Genomic DNA, 16,601 nt, shown 5'->3' with positions numbered 1-16,601 from the left:
CAAACTTTTCCACAATAGGAGTTATAGAATGAGAAGAAGAAAAGCACTAGAGTGCATATATAAAGAAATAATGGCTAAAAATATCTCTAATCTGGGGATAAATGCTAACATTCAGGTACAGGAAACATGGGTGTCTCCAGTAAAATTCAACCTAAGAGTAATTCACCAAACCACATAATAACCAAACTATCAAAACCAAAAGACAGGAGGCCGGCTCTAGCAACTCAAGATGGCGGACGAGAGTGAGACAGCAGTGAAGCCGCCGGCACCTCTGCTGCCGCAGATGATGGAAGGGAACGGAAACGGCCATGAACACTGCAGCGATTGCGAGAACGAGGAAGACAACAGCTACAACCGGGGTGGTTTGAGTCCAGCCAATGACACTGGAGCCAAAAAGAAGAAAAAGAAACAATAAAAGAAGAAAGAAAAAGGCAGTGAGACAGATTCAGCCCAGGATCAGCCTGTGAAGATGAACTCCTTGCCAGCAGAGAGGATCCAGGAAATACAGAAGGCCATTGAGCTGTTCTCAGTGGGTCAGGGACCTGCCAAAACCATGGAGGAGGCTAGCAAACGAAGCCACCAGTTCTGGGATACGCAGCCCGTCCCCAAACTGGGCGAAGTGGTGAACACCCACGGTCCCGTGGAACCTGACAAAGACAACATCCGCCAGGAGCCCTATACCCTGCCCCAGGGCTTCACCTGGGATGCCTTGGACCTGGGGGACCGTGGTGTGCTAAAAGAACTATATACCCTCCTGAATGAGAACTATGTGGAAGATGATGACAACATGTTCCGATTTGATTATTCCCCAGAATTTCTTTTGTGGGCTCTCCGGCCACCTGGCTGGCTCCCCGAGTGGCACTGCGGGGTTCGAGTGGTTTCAAGTCGGAAACTGGTTGGGTTTATTAGCGCCATCCCAGCAAACATCCACGTCTATGACACAGAGAAGAAGATGGTGGAGATTAACTTCCTGTGTGTACACAAGAAGCTGCGCTCCAAGAGGGTGGCTCCAGTCCTGATCCGAGAGATAACCAGGCGGGTTCACCTGGAGGGCATTTTCCAAGCTGTTTACACCGCCGGTGTGGTACTACCAAAGCCTGTTGGCACCTGCAGGTACTGGCATCGGTCCCTACACCCACGGAAGTTGATTGAAGTGAAGTTCTCCCACCTGAGCAGAAATATGACCATGCAGCGTACCATGAAGCTCTACCGACTGCCAGAGACTCCCAAGACAGCTGGGCTGCGACCAATGGAAAAGAAGGACATTCCAGTAGTGCACCAGCTCCTCACCAGGTACTTGAAGCAGTTTCACCTCACGCCAGTCATGAACCAGGAGGAGGTAGAGCACTGGTTCTTCCCCCAGGAGAATATCATCGACACTTTCGTGGTGGAGAATGCAAATGGAGAGGTGACGGATTTCCTGAGTTTTTATACACTTCCCTCCACCATCATGAACCATCCAACCCACAAGAGTCTAAAAGCTGCTTATTCTTTCTACAACGTGCACACCCAGACCCCTCTTCTAGACCTCATGAGCGACGCCCTTGTTCTCGCCAAAATGAAAGGGTTTGACGTGTTCAATGCACTGGATCTCATGGAGAACAAAACTTTCCTGGAGAAGCTCAAATTTGGCATTGGGGACGGCAACCTGCAGTATTACCTTTACAATTGGAAATGCCCCAGCATGGGGGCAGAGAAGGTGGGGCTGGTGCTACAATAACCAGTTGCCAGTGACATTCTGGATAAAGCCACTGAGAATTCCAACCAGGAAATGGAACCCCACAAATTGGTCCAATTTTCACAAACGTGAGAATCCCTGGCAAAGGGAACAGAGCTGAACCGGCTTTACCAAACCGCCAGCGAACTTGACAATGTATTGCAATGGCGTGGGCTGCGTGACGTCACCTTTGGCTGTGTCTCTGGTCTCCCTGTTTTCCAGTTAATCACATCCTCATGCAGCCATGATCAAGGGAATGTAACTGCTGAAAACTAGCTCGTGATTGGCTTATTATGGAGTTAACGGGTGAATAATAAAAGTATATATATGTTATAAAAAAAAAAAACAACCAAAAGACAAAATTTACTTTCTCTTTTTCTAAGAAAAAACATCAAAGACAAAGAAAAAATTCTCAGAGCAGCAGGAGATAAGAAACATATCACATACAAAGGAGTGCCAATGTGACTATCAGTAGATTTCTCAGCAGAAACTCTGCAGGAGAGAGTGGGAGGAGAGGAAAGAGCCTGACTAGTGTGACCACTGTCATGCAGGGAGCATCCAGAAATTTAACATAAAAGACAAGAATACCTGTAGAAGTACTGTCACAGAATAAACACGGCAGATCCGCTTGTTCCTAGATAGTAATCCCTGCAGCACTTACAGGCTTTTGTAGCAAGCAGGACTGTCCAACATCATGAATGTCATAGATTCATTCCTGCCTAACACATGACTTAAAATTCCCCATGCTTGTGAAAGGTATGGAGCTGTGCAGAAGGAGAAAAAGGACAGCAAGTTTCCTGTGGAATTTATGATACTATACAATGTCTACTAGGACAGGGCTGAGCTGATTCATTATCACAGCTGTAGCTGATCCAGTATCACAGCTGTAGCTGGTCTAGGATGGTTACCCAACAACATATGTTACCTGATTTTAAATTTCAATTGTTTCTGTGCTTATAGTATATACATAAATAACACCTAACTTTGGTTATTAATAGTCAGCATATTAGCACTCTTGACTGGGATGAAACAGAATACAACCTGGAAGAGATATATTTGTTTTCAGCCAGATATTTTTCTGTTTATCAACTGCCTGAGTCCCTCATGGTGTCAGAGGCTGAGTCCATGTCCTCTTAGAAACTACGGGCAGAGTCTGATATGCAAATGGTATAGGACTAATGTTGGGGAAGTCTTGGCCACCAGAGGCAAGTGAGTATATTTCCAGTTCCACTCCCTCTTATTCTAGGTTCCTGGAATCCATTTTTTTACTCATCTTTTGAGCTTTCTGACCCTTACTCTTCAGTAGCTGCTTCTTACTGACCTATTTCTGATCATGGGTCTTTATTGCTGAACTTCTTTGGAGGGGTCTCCTACCTCCCCATTTCCACAACCATTCCCCTTCAGCAGTTGCTGCTTGGCTGTTTTCTTCCCTGCTGGGTACCATCTATAGGCTCCCATGACCTTGGCCAGGCTCCAGAGTAGCTGATGAATCAAAGTCATACCGATCAGTTACAATACTTATTTTGTCCCCAAGACTGATTTTGACCATTTTCCTCCATACCTGTTAGAGGTCTCATGAGGCAACCCCATATTTATACAAATCAATGTCAAACTCACACCTACAAAGGTCAAAGCAAGTAACATAAATGATTAAAGCAATTGGTAAGGGAGACACTAGGATATGGTGGGGACTGAGGCAAACCAGAGAGTCTACACCCCATCTCAAGAAGATGTATCTAAAACTCAGCTTGAACCAACTGTTACCATGTTGGAACAAACTAAGGCCCACCTGTTCCAGATCCTTTGACTTTTCATAAATCTCTCAATTTTTTTTATGCTGGAAACTAACATTTAAAAATATATACTGTATGAATTAACATAACACTATGGGGGCCAAACAAAACACATCTGTGACCCCATTTTGTGAGGTCTGATGTGTTACTTAATAACAAAAGTGTCAAGAGAGCATTGACTTATAAATCTATGATGGACAGTAGCAGCAGATCATGACTGCGAGCCACCATGCGGTTCTCTGGCTTTTATCATTTTGTAATGAGCAGCATAGATTCAGGCTGCAGAATGTTATTTGTTCCTCCTCCCCTGGTTAAGTAGAAAAAGGAAAGAGAAGAGCAATTGCTAATGCATTTTAGGGACACCTCAATTAGGCTAGATAGTGATAAGCTGAACTCTGGTTCCAAAGTGATAGGCAGCCCCAGAGAAACTAAATTCATGTCTGTGGACCCAGGGAGGTTTCATGGATCTCAAAACCCTATGTTGGGGGCGGGTTTAAAGTGAAGACATTATGAGCTGGAGCCTAGCCTTTGATTTGGTAGCAATTAAGGCACTCAAAGAATGAGTCTTACACACAAGTGACAGCAAGGATTACGTTTACTTCTCATAGACTAGTTACCACGTTCCTTTCCTAAATGATTCCTGTCATTTTGCACCCACCAAAATATGCCCTTAAGAACTTTATTCACCACCTCCTTAGCTGTATTATTAGGTCAGTTATATGCAGGGTTTGCTAGAACCCTGATCCTCTAAGGCTCCAGGGTTGCCTGGTGGCCTTGTGGCAGTTGGAGACCCTGAGCCTGACACTTCTGACAAGCAGCCTAATCTGCTTACCCCAGTGCACTATAAAAATATTATTATTTTCAATATGCCACAATGAGGACAAGATCAGAAAGCACAGCTACCTCATTTGTCTGCAGGATTCTTTATGGATGGGTTTGCATTGGAGGTGGCCTTCACCTCTGCCGTAGGTGCATTGCTCAGTTCTTTCCCTCCAGGACTGCAGCACTTGTTTCCCTAGCTGATGGGAGTGTTGGCAACTGACAGCTCTCAGCTGAGTTCCTTAATGGGGCACACCTTCCTCTTAAGAGAGCCACCTCACTCAAAGTCATTCTCCTCCTCAAGGGCAGCCTGCATGCAATGACCGTTCAATGATCATAATAAGTTTGAAGAGCCACCTCAAATCCAGAGTTTCTGTAAGTTTGGCTGAGGCCTCTGTTTCAGTGCATTGCAGTTTAATTTCCCTTTCTGCTCAATCCTGCTTTCTTTGCTCCCTACAGGTGTTGAACCCAAGAGTGCATTCAGCAATCCTCCCGCATGCAAATCTCCATCTTGGAGTCGGCCTCTCGGAACTGACCTGCCACAACCTCCTGATTGAATCTCTCTTTCCCATAAAACTCATCCCCTCTGGAAACGTGTAGAAACATAACTAAGCATGGCCTTACCATCTTAGATGAATCTCATTTCAACGTCCATTTCCTGCATAGGTTATTAAGGTCTTAATTCTTTCTAAATCTTTTTTCTCACATAGGTCATGAGGTCTGTCCTGTTTTCACTGTCCTGGACTTCAGTGAGGTTTAGAGAACAAATTTTACACAGTGGAGAATAGAAATAAATCCACAAGAAGTAAAACAAACTCCCAGTTCTAACATCCTCCCTCCATCTCAGGCAGCCACAATTGCCAAATATCGCTGTCTAGGGGTAGACTCAAGATTGGATTGTCCATACTATTACCCTAACTTAGATAATAATTACATTAATAATGGACATTACTACCATCGATCCTATACTTGCTATGCCATAAGCTCCACATTAAAATATTTTTAGTATATTATCTTTAACTTTTCCAACAAACCCAATGAGGAAAGTATTATTAACTTTCCTATAGAGGAGGCCGGGTGCGGTGGCTCACACCTGTAATCCTAGCACTTTGGGAGGCCGAGGCGGGCGGATCCCTCAAGGTTAGGAGTTCGAAACCAGCCTGAGCAAGAGCGAGACCCCGTCTCTACTATAAATAGAAAGAAATTAATTGGCCAACTAAAAATATATATAGAAAAACTTAGCCGGGCATGGTGACACATGCCTGTAGTCCCAGCTACTCTGGAGGCTGAGGCAGAAAGATCACTTGAGCCCAGGAGTTTGAGGTTGCTGTGAGCACAGCACTCTAGCTGGGGCAACAGAGTGAGACTCTGTCTCAAAACAAAACAAAACATAACAAAAAACCCCAACAACTTTCCTATAGAGGAATACTATGAGAAGAGCCAAATTGCCTGAGATCATACCATTCTGGAGCTGGGACTAAATGCAGGATCTTTCTCCCCTCACAGCCCTATCGTGTTCCCCTGCTCCACACTCTCCCTGTCCTCTATTCTTCCCACCTCCTCAGTTCAAAGTTTACTTTGGAAGGAAAGCTTCCTGAGGGCAAGGAGTTCCATCTGTTTTGTTCTCTGTTGTGTCCTTCTGCCTATTCAGTTGTTTGCTGAATGGATGAATGATATAATCTTGCCAGAGTGGACTCACGAATCAAAGAATGCTGAGGAATGTCTGAACTCATTTTTGAGCAGGAGCCAGGGCTGCTGCTAGTCATATAGTACTTTAGTGCAAATTAGAAAGGGAGCCCCTTCCCCGAGACACCTGTATCCACCTATCAGAAAATTTTCCCAGTATATGGACTAGTTAGAACAAGACACTTTGCTGTCATCTAAACCGCACCCCCCCCATGCAAAATAAATACACAGGCCTATGCTGTGGATGATGCTTTCTCCAAGGTGAGGTGGTGTTGTCGTGTACCTGCACAGCCATGTGTGCCGCTCTGCTGAGGACTGGCCACACCTGGTTTATGCATTTGCCTAACTAGGTATTAGACTCAGATTTATCTTATTTTCTGTTGGCCTTGAAACCATTTTATTTATTTATTTAATTTATTTTATTTTTTTTGAGACAGAGTCTCACTCTGTTGCCTGGGCTAGAGTGTGGTGGCATCAGCCTAGCTCACAGCAACCTCAAACTCCCGGGCTCAAGCAATCCTCCTGCCTCAGCCTCCCGAGTAGCTGGGACTACAGGCATGGGCCACCATGCCCAGCTAATTTTTTTCTAAATATTTTTAGTTGTCCAATTAATATCTTTCTATTTTTTAGTAGAGACAGGGTCTTGCTCTTGCTCAGGCTGGTTTCGAACTCCTGACCTTGAGCTATCTGCCGGCCTCTGCCTCCCAAAGTGCTAGGATTACAGGTGTGAGCCACTGCACCCGGCCCACATTTGTTTTTAATTCCTCACTTATCTATCTTTTCCCAACTTTGAGATAATAGCCAAAGTCTCAGAAAGTTTGTTAGACGATAGTCTTGGTATTACCTGGGCTTCCCACTCCATAAGTTCATGCTTTCAGAGAGCTCTCTTTTCACTCTTTGATGGAGAGCTATTTTCAAGAGCCATACAATTTCCTGACATTCTTCTTTGCTTGTTGAAGACAGATCCTCTTGAGAGAGTACAATATCTTAAGTACTTTAAAAACACTGTGAATGCCATTGCCTCCCTTCCGAATCAAGCTTTCTTTCTCATCAGTAATCTTCCTCTCTGACTTGCTTTTTACAGCCTGTTTTACTCCGTTTGTCCCAACAAGATGAAACAACTGGCCTGGAAAAGGTCAAATTCAGCATGCTGAAATATAATAATGTATATTTCTACATTTCCAGTGAAAAGAAAGGCAAATTGATAGATAATATTAACCAATTTATCTCTGAGGTTCCTGAGAAAGAGGCACTAGAAATGTAAAATTGTGAATAGTCTTGATGAGGGATAGCCAGATGCCAATATGTAAATCAACTGACTATTTTATTTTATATACAGTTCTTCATAAACAAGGCCAGAAGGAAAAAAAAAAAACAAACCAAAACAAAACAAACAAAATGAACCTAATAGGCTATCCTGCTGTTAAGAAATGTAATAAAGCCAAGGCAAATCTGACAGGAACCCAACCTCTAGTTGGTCTATTATCCCAAGATTATAAAGTGAACCTATTGGCTGTATGGATAGGTCACAGTAAGCAAAATTAACTGCATTTTGATGATCAATTCAGCAACCACACTAAATCTTAACATCCCAGGGAAACCTAAGTTGCTCCCTTGCTTGAGAACCCATTGCATTTTGTCTGCTCTTCTGTTGGAGTATTTCATCCATTGTGTGGAATTTTCTGCCCACCTATCCATCTTCTCCCCGTTGGACTGGGAATTTCTGAGGGCAAGAACAACATCTTACACATTTTTATGTTCCAAGTGGTAAATATAATGCCTGGTGTATCATGGGTTTCCAAAGTGCTTTGTGGAAGTCAGTTGAATGTTTCTCTATTGCTGCAGAGGAATTAATTAGACACTATTTTCCTTATTAAGAAATCTTGCTTCGGGATAGTAAGGGATGAGATGTCATTAGCAGCATCCAGAAGGCCCAAAGGATGATGTCCTTAACAGAGTATTTTTCCCTTCACAGTGTTATTAATCCACTGATTATTTCCTATAACTTCTCCTGAATTTGCTAAAATTCATTTATTTCTCAGAAATCTTTGTGTACTATCCTCGCGTGCACAATGACTCGAACAAAGAAATGCAGATGCTTAGAGGGAGTCTACGACCCTCACCATGCTGGGCACTAAGTGAATGGACAAAATTTCCCCAACTAGTATGCCAGGGAGATGTTTTACAATGCTGCATGGCAAATGTCATGGTGCTGTGCAAATGCAGGCCCTCAGAAAGCAGCTCTGCCAACAAAGGACTTTTAAAATCCCTCCCCATCATTCCACCACACTCAAAGATTGCAGCAAGATTGCAGCCACCACAGCAAAGAATACCTACTCTGTGAAAAGAATGTGATTTCCAGAATATCCCAATACAGAATGTTATGGTCAGGAAGATAGCAAACACCACAACTACGATTTGAGAGCATTTACTATATGCCTGGCACTTCGCCATATACTTGCATTCATCCTTGCAGCCACCCAAAGAGGGAAGCATTCTTATCATTTCTATTTTATAAGTACGGAAACTGAGGTTTCTTAAATAGGTTAGTAATTTTTCCAAGATCTCAAGGAAAGGAAATAGCAAAGCTAACCTTGAACCTTAGTCTGTCTGCTGTGCATAAGCAAGTGCATAAGCAGAAACTTAAGTGTGTGTAACTTATGTGTGTGGTAAGCCACCAGTCCCCAATGTTTTTGGTACCAGGGACCAGTTTCATGGAAGACAATTTTTCCACAGAGCAGTGGTGGGGGATGGTTTCGGGATGATTCAAGTGCATTATGTTTATTGTGCAGTCAAACCTCTCTGCTAATGACAATCTGTATTTGCAGCTGCTCCCCAGTGCTAGCATCACCGCCTCAGCTTCACCTCAGATCATCAGGCATTGGATTCTCACAAGGAGGTTCCCTCGTGTATGCAGTTTACAGTAGGGTTCACGCTCCTATGAGAATCTAATGCTGCTTATCTGACAGGAGGCGGAGCTTATGTGGTGATGTGAGCCATGGGGAGCAGCTGTAAATATAGATAAAGCTTTACTTGCTAGCCTGCCACTCACCTGCTGCTGTGAGGCCCTAACAGGCCACAGACTGGTACTGGTCTGTGGCCCCGGGATTGGGGACCTCAGTGATAAACAACACCAAAGCTCACCCATATATTTGAGTTCTTCTCCCCTTCTGAGCACCTGGGAGGATTACATGACTCTACCCATTTATGAGAGTTTTGATCTGCTTTGGCCAAGGAAATGACATAATATACTTCATTGCAGAAGTTTTTAAGACTCAGACTGTAATCCTCCACTCCTGCCACAGCAAAGCCAGAAGACCTATATTGAGATGGCAGCATTATCCGATGCCCACTTCAGATATGGGGCCAAAGATGGTAATAGACAAGGAAGGACCTCCTATACGGCTAAGCCAAAGGCTGTGGAGATTGAGGGACTGGGAGTCTCTCCTAGGGATCGGAATGGAGTTCAATCAAGGAATGTTCTGTGCTTCCAAGGTAGGAAACCATCATGTGCCCAGTGAGTTTTCATAATTGCTCCAGACCAGTTACTGCTGCATGTATACCATTCTTTCTCTCACAGAATGTGAGCGTTTATGGAAGTTATTGGGAAAGCCAGTGAGGAGGGACAGATGACTTGTCTTTGATGGTGACTCATGGGGACATGGGGTTCTCTCTTCCAGGGAGTGGGGGAAAGAGCATATTCTAGATGTGAAGAAAAAAGTGAACCTAGTATTTGGTTATCAAATTATGATAGACATTGCAAATATTCCCCAATATTTCTCTTCTCTCCTTCTTTTGGGAATACTGGAGGATTGTACTTCCTTGTTCTCTTGAAGTTTTGTATAGCCAATGGCTTGCTTTGGCCAATGGAATGTGAGCAGAAATGATGTGCCACTTCTGGGCAAATGCATATAAGATCCAGTGCATCGTCCTTCATGCTTAGTTTCCTTGTCACAGCAAGCCTTGAAACCTTGTGTTGAAATAGGAATGTTATAAAATGATAAAGCTTCCATCAGCCTGGGTCCCTGGATGAACATTAGTGATCACTGTCCCTGCCACCACATGCTAGATATGTAGTATTAGAAAAAAATAAACTTTTGTTTTTTTAAGCACAGAAAGTTTGGAGGTTGTTACCACAGCATAGCCTAGCCTATCTTGACACTATCCTAAAACGTAGCCTTATGAGACTCCCCAAATTAGAAGCTAATCTCCCAGCCCAGAGTGGACTGCAAGGGACAAGAGCAGTGGACACCTAAAAGAGATCTTATAATGAACCTGAACCTTTCCTTAGTCAAATTGATTACCACCTGGTCCTTAGCAAAGAAGAGATGGAATAGATCCAGTAGTAAATGCACATAGATGGTAAAAGATTTACAATTCATGGAGTGAATCATTTGCTAAAAAGTGTTTTACTCATCTCTAAATACAGACAAGTTAAAAATCCCTTTAGGAGTCTCCAGAGAAGACAACCAGGTAAGGAACACTTGGTATAGCATTATTTCTCACAGTGCGGCTTGTGAACATCTTACATCAAAATCACTAGGGTCCTTGTTAAAAATACAAATTCCTAGGCCCTACCATTGAAACACACAGCCTTAGCAAATTCTGTTTAAGGAGCCTATTATTTCTGTCCAGGTATACTATTAATAGATAACACATTTTTACTTTTCCTAGAGTTACATAATTCCTAGCCCAGTATTGCTACAAGCTCTTTAAGTGAATAACTGTTTAAGGTCATTAACAATTCCTTAGGAGCTAATGCCCAAACTAATATTTAAAAATGACTTAAAATCATCTGGCCTTTCAGTAGGCATTCTTTTTTTTTTTCCCCATTCCCCTTTTTATTGTTTGTTTTGCTTAGTACTTCTTAAAACAAAAACAAGAAATCTCGAATTCAACGTTCAACTGCCAAAGAAAGAATAACAGCAGGGCACATACTTAGGGCTCGAATGAAATTTTAAGCACTAGCTGACGCAAAACAGTAGACATTGGTTTATATTTATATATACATGACCTTATTATCTAAAACTTCTCAACCAGGGCCTTCCAAACAAATTGATAACTCACATCAACATGATTTAGGTTGAAATATACACAAGAAGTAACAATGTGTTCGTTGGGAATTTAGGAACTCCAGATCACCCAAGTGTACTAAGCAACTATGCTACATTTCTGCTGCAATAAGTTATTTTAAACAATTATACCTAGGACTGTTCTTGGTTTCCTCCAGCAAAATGTATAGGGTACAAACCAGAAAGCATGCCAGCCAGTTAAGGGTTTAAATAACGCATGATTTTTATTCTCTTGCTCTGAAAGTGTGTATAGAGAAAAAAAAATAAATTAAACCAAGGAAAATAAGATATTTATGGGCCTCTTGAGCTTTTAAAAAGGAAAAAAAAAGTACCCACTAACTTCCTCCGATATAGCAGGCTTAGTGGTCCTCTATTTTGAAACGTTCTTAAGAACTGTCTTCATAAAGTAGGAGGAAGAGGGAAAATGCCCACTATCCCTTCCCAGAATTTAAATAGTGGGCAGTAGACATTCTTTATACCCAAAAACTATGGCAGCAGTTCAAACGTGATCAAGGTAAATGTAGAATGAAGATGTTCTAAACACAGCTAGGACTCAGCAAATCTAACACACTAAACTCATATGATTACATTTTGGAAGAAAATGCACAAAAACCAAATAGAAATTTTGAGATTTTCATTGGATGGTAATCTTAATGCTATTAAATTCACAAATATGCTAATTTAAATACCCAATCCTATTTATCTAAAACACACATTGCAAACATACAAATATCTATTCTTTCCACATGTCAGCGCCCATTCATATCATGGTTTGGAAATGGGGAGAATAAATTCCCCTTAAGTTGCAAGTCAGCAGGTGTTTCTTTACAGTTAAATTTAGCAAAATTCATACAAAATAGTAATTAACAATGATCTTCTTTACTTGTTAACTCACAAGGAAACACCTTCAAAACTACATTTTGTTAAAGTTTCTCTACTAAAATGTAAAAAAACTGAACTACACAAATATTGAAAAGTTAAAAATTCCTTAAATTTTTATTCCTGGTACCACTACCACAATTTTCAGGGCAATATACCTGATGTAATGAAAAGAAAAGAAAAAGACAAAGCTACAACAGATAAAAGACCTCAGGAATGTACATCTAATTGACACTACATTGCATTAATCAATAGCTGCACTTTTTGCAAACTGTGGCTATGACAGTCCTGAACAAGAAGGGTTTCCTGTTAAGCTGCAGTAACTTTTCTGACTATGGATCATCGTTCCTTCTGTGGCAGATTTTTACAGTTCCTCTAGTGCATTTGGGACGACTGTCTCAAAGTAACCTGCAGCTTTCCTGACAACTCCTCGCTCTCTCTCCTGCTAAGAACTGTAGCCCTTTTCTGCTGTTTTTAGAACCTTCTGCTACCATATCCACCACTTCCACCACCAGATCCATAACCACCACCATATGGACTGCCCGAGCTTCTTCCACCAAAACTGCCCCCTTTCATGGGTCTATAATTTGATTGCTGTTGTCCACTATAATTTCCAAAATCATTATAGTTCCCACCACCACCACAGTTACCTCCAAAATTTCCTCCTTCATTGTAACCATCATATCCTCCTCCACCACCGCCATATCCACCACCTTGGTTTCCATATCCTGGTCCACCACCATAGCCCCTCTACTACTATAACCAGGACCACCGCCATAGTTGCCACCATCACCTCCAAATCCATTGTATCCACCATCACCTCCTCCATAACTACCTCTACTGCCACCACCTCCACCACCATAGCCTCCTCTTCCACCAAAGTTTCCACCACTGCCAAAATTACCTCCACCACCTCCAAAGTTTCCTCCACAACCCATAAAGTTGCCAGATCCACCTCCCCGACCTCTTTGCGATCCAGCAGACTGCATCTCTTGTTTTGAAAGGGCCTTTTTCACTTCACAATTATGCCCATTAATAGTGTGGTATTTCTGAACAACAATTTTATCAACAGTATCATGATCATCGAAAGTTACAAAAGCAAATCCTCTCTTTTTTCCACTCTGCCTGTCTTCCATAACTTCTATGGTTTCAATCTTTCCATACTTTTCAAAGTAGTCTCTCAAATTATATTCTTCTGTATCTTCTTTAATACCACCAACAAAAATTTTCTTCACTGTTAGATGGGCACCAGGCTTTACAGAATCCTCTCTAGAAACAGCTCTCTTTGGTTACACAACATGCCCATCAACCTTGTGTGGTCGAGCACACATTGCTGCATCCACCTCTTCAACACAAGAGTAAGTCACAAAACCAAAGCCCCTAGAACGTTTTGTTTGGGGGTCTCTCATTACCACACAATCTGTGAGTGTGCCCCATTTCTCAAATGTTCTCTTAAGCTATCATCTGTAGTTTCAAAGCTCAGACCACCAATAAACAGTTTTCTCAACTGCTCTGGTTCCTTTGGATCATGGCCCTCCTCCCCCCGGTGGCGGCGACTGCCGAAGTCGGGCTGGGGGCAACCGGACGGTGGTTTTACCTCCATTTTGAGACCGGACTCGCCTCTTCCAACTTGAGTTCAATCTCAGTAGGCATTCTTGATGGACTTGGAATAAGGAAGAACCCATAATGACTAATGAAATCAGTATTTGAAATATCCTTTGGTATTATTGTGAAGAATATTAAGCACCAACCATGTGCTGATATTAACCATTATGCTAGTGCTAGGTATTGAAAGACAAAGGTCCTATCTCTCAAGGAATTCCACAGGCACCCAAATAAGCAACTATAATTGATTCTTGTTATCTGTGAGAGTTACATTCTATAACCCACTCCAAATGCTGAACTAGCAAATATTGAAGCATCATTCCTAGGGAAAATACCAGGTTAGGTTCCTGTGAGTCTCTAATCACAACATTTTTTTGTCAACTGATCAATATGTAACTTTATTTTATGTGGGATTCTGTTTAGAGACACCTTATGTAATGCATACTGTTGGTTCCTTTAACACTACTGGCCAGCAGCACTATTATTCATGCCTGAATGAAGCTTGCCTGTCACACTTATTTTTGCCATAAGAAACATCAGAGGCTTCTTGTAGCACTACAGCACTATGCTTGTGGGCCATTTTAGACAAGAAAATCACCAACAAAAAGCACAAGAATGAGAAAATATGACACTAAACAGAACACAAAGAAAATCAACTTGTTCACAGTATGAGAGCTGAAACAAGACAGTAGAGTGTCACTTCGTTGACCCATTAGACCCCAGCTGGGAATGTGTATGTTGGGTGACACAAAACGTCTGCCATCGTGTGTGTGTGTGTGTCCACAAATGACTGTGAAAGTGCCGCAAGTATTGATTTGGGGGTTACAAATAAATTTTAGCAGGTAGGCAAATTCACAAATAGAGCATCTGTGAATAATGAGGGTCTACTGTGTGTGCACCCATTATGAGCTGTAATGGAAGCATAACAAGGTACAACAGAAGTGCAGGGGGAAGAAAACTTGAGAATTTGGAGGGCGAGGATGCAGGGAAGGCAGAAAATCTATCAGGGAGGAAGTTATGCTTAAGCAAAGACTTGTGAAATAAATAGCAATTTGACCCATAGGCAAACAAGAGGAGAGTTTTCCAGGAAGAAGGAAGTGTGTGTGAGAGGAATGTGAGACTGATCAGACTGGCAAAGAAAGACCCTGAAAGGCCTTGTGTTGCTATGCTAAGGAGGTTAGGGCGTATCCTCTGTACATAGCAAGGAAGGTATCCTGTTCGATTGAGGGGACTCCCTCAATCTGTATTTCCCTTCTATTTGCCACATTGCTACTCCAACACAAGTACCAGGAGACTGTAAATAATTATTTTCAGAATAACAGTTGTTTGCCCTATCCCTTTTGTAATTTCTCCTACTTAAATTTCATTTCCTAAACATGGCTTGCCTGTAAGCTTCATATTATGATTTATTCACTGAGTAATTTCACATTTAGGAGACAATGTTTTGGCAATGTTTTGATTAGATGAGAATCTAAGACATGGAACATGACATGAATCTATACCTGTCTAATCCTCAGATAACTGCAACTCAATCACAGAGTGGCTATGATGTCTACCACATATCACTAGCATGCTTTTTGACTAAGCAGGGGGAAATACCATCAAGGAGGGAGTTTCTGTGTGTCTGAGAAGGTAAAGTGTTAAATAAACCAATTCAAAGTTTTGGCAATTTAACTGTCCAGCCAACTGAGTGGAATTTGCTTTACTAGGGGTCCTGTGGTTGTTGTTGGGGTTGCTTTAAGAGCCTGCATCAGACAGTGCTCATGCAGACCTACAATTTTTGTTTACCGAAAGGAATTGCTCAGTTGCCTGGGGGACCAGATGTGGTTATCAGGCATCAGTTCCGGCCACTGTCATCCATCACCTCTTTTATTACTATAATCTCCTAACGGTCCTTCCTTATGCTAATCTCATTTCTCTCCCATCCACTCTCCACACACCTACCAGAGTGCCCTTTTTAAAATAGAACTACAGACTGAGTTTTGTCCCCCAAAATCATATGTAGAAGCCCTGATCTCCAATATGACTATGTTTAAAATAAAGCCTTTAAGGGAATAATTAAGATTAAATGAGGGCATAAGAATGGAGCCCTAATCTTATAAAACTGGAGTCCTTATAAGAAAAGGAAAAGATCTTGGTGATCTCTCTTTCTGTGCACACACACAGAGAAAATGTCATGTGAGAACATGGAAGGCAAGGGCCATTTGCAAGCCAGGAAGAAAGGCCACACCAGATACCAACCCTGCTGGCATTTTGGTCTGGACTTCTAACGTCCAGAAAGAACTGTGATCAAATAAATTTCTGTTGTTTAAGCCACCCAGCCTGTACTATTTTGTCATGGCTGAGCAGACTAATAAAAGTAGTATAGCCAATGCATTACTTTCCCGCTTGAAAATTTGCAAGAGCTCTGCTTAGCATGGTCTCCAGGGCCAGCTTGCTCAGGTTTCCCTTAACTCTCTACTGACTTCCATTCTCACTCAGCATTTGAGCCATATTGGCCTATTAAACACTTCTCTTCCAAAGCATGACTTGTCCTGCCTCCGGGGCTCGTCACGAGCTGCTCCCTCAGCTGGGAATGTTGTTCCCTGTTCCCCTCCACAAATTCTTATTTATTCTGTGTCACTGATATGGAAAATGTCGGGCGCCCACACATGGCCTCTTGCCACCTCCCCGTCACTCCACATCTCTGCGGGCCAGCACTGCGCGTGGCCAGTTAGAGAGCACACGGCTGGGGCCAGGACCCCACAGCAGAGAGCCTCCGGGGTCCCTGCCTGCCGGGAGCTGGAATGCCCCCAGGCCTGCATGCCGCTCCCTGTTTCCCGCCACTCTGCTTGTGTGATCCTGATTGGGTAATTTTTGAATCACACTGTTTTTGATTGGATGTTAAAGTTTGTTGTTGATTGGATGCTTTTTGAGCCCTACCAAGGGTATAAAAGCAGGAGGAGAACAAGGAAGGGAGAGCAAAAGGGGCGGAAGGGTCAGAAGGTCAGAAGACAGGAAGAGAGCTGTAACAATAGGTTTGCTGAGCCT

At 42.5% G+C, this 16,601-nt stretch overlaps 1 protein-coding gene and 1 pseudogene across 1 annotated transcript; one reads left to right on the top strand and one right to left on the bottom strand.

The window, feature by feature from the left end:
* Nucleotides 1-211: 211 nt before the first annotated feature.
* Nucleotides 212-2,056, top strand: LOC105884066 (glycylpeptide N-tetradecanoyltransferase 1). The gene has a single exon (XM_075999436.1). It carries the CDS (start codon nt 470-472, stop codon nt 1,718-1,720), a length of 1,251 nt encoding a protein of 416 aa, XP_075855551.1. The 5' UTR covers nt 212-469; the 3' UTR covers nt 1,721-2,056.
* A 10,272-nt stretch (nt 2,057-12,328) lies between these two features.
* On the bottom strand, nt 12,329-13,569 carry LOC142865899 (heterogeneous nuclear ribonucleoprotein A3 pseudogene; annotated as a pseudogene).
* Nucleotides 13,570-16,601: the final 3,032 nt, after the last annotated feature.

This window comes from Microcebus murinus, chromosome 2 (assembly GCF_040939455.1).
Source record: "Microcebus murinus isolate Inina chromosome 2, M.murinus_Inina_mat1.0, whole genome shotgun sequence".
In the NCBI taxonomy this organism is placed as follows: Eukaryota; Metazoa; Chordata; class Mammalia; order Primates; family Cheirogaleidae; genus Microcebus; species Microcebus murinus.
The sequence above is the reverse complement of the archived record's forward strand: the minus strand, read 5'-3'. Positions and strand labels throughout refer to the sequence as shown.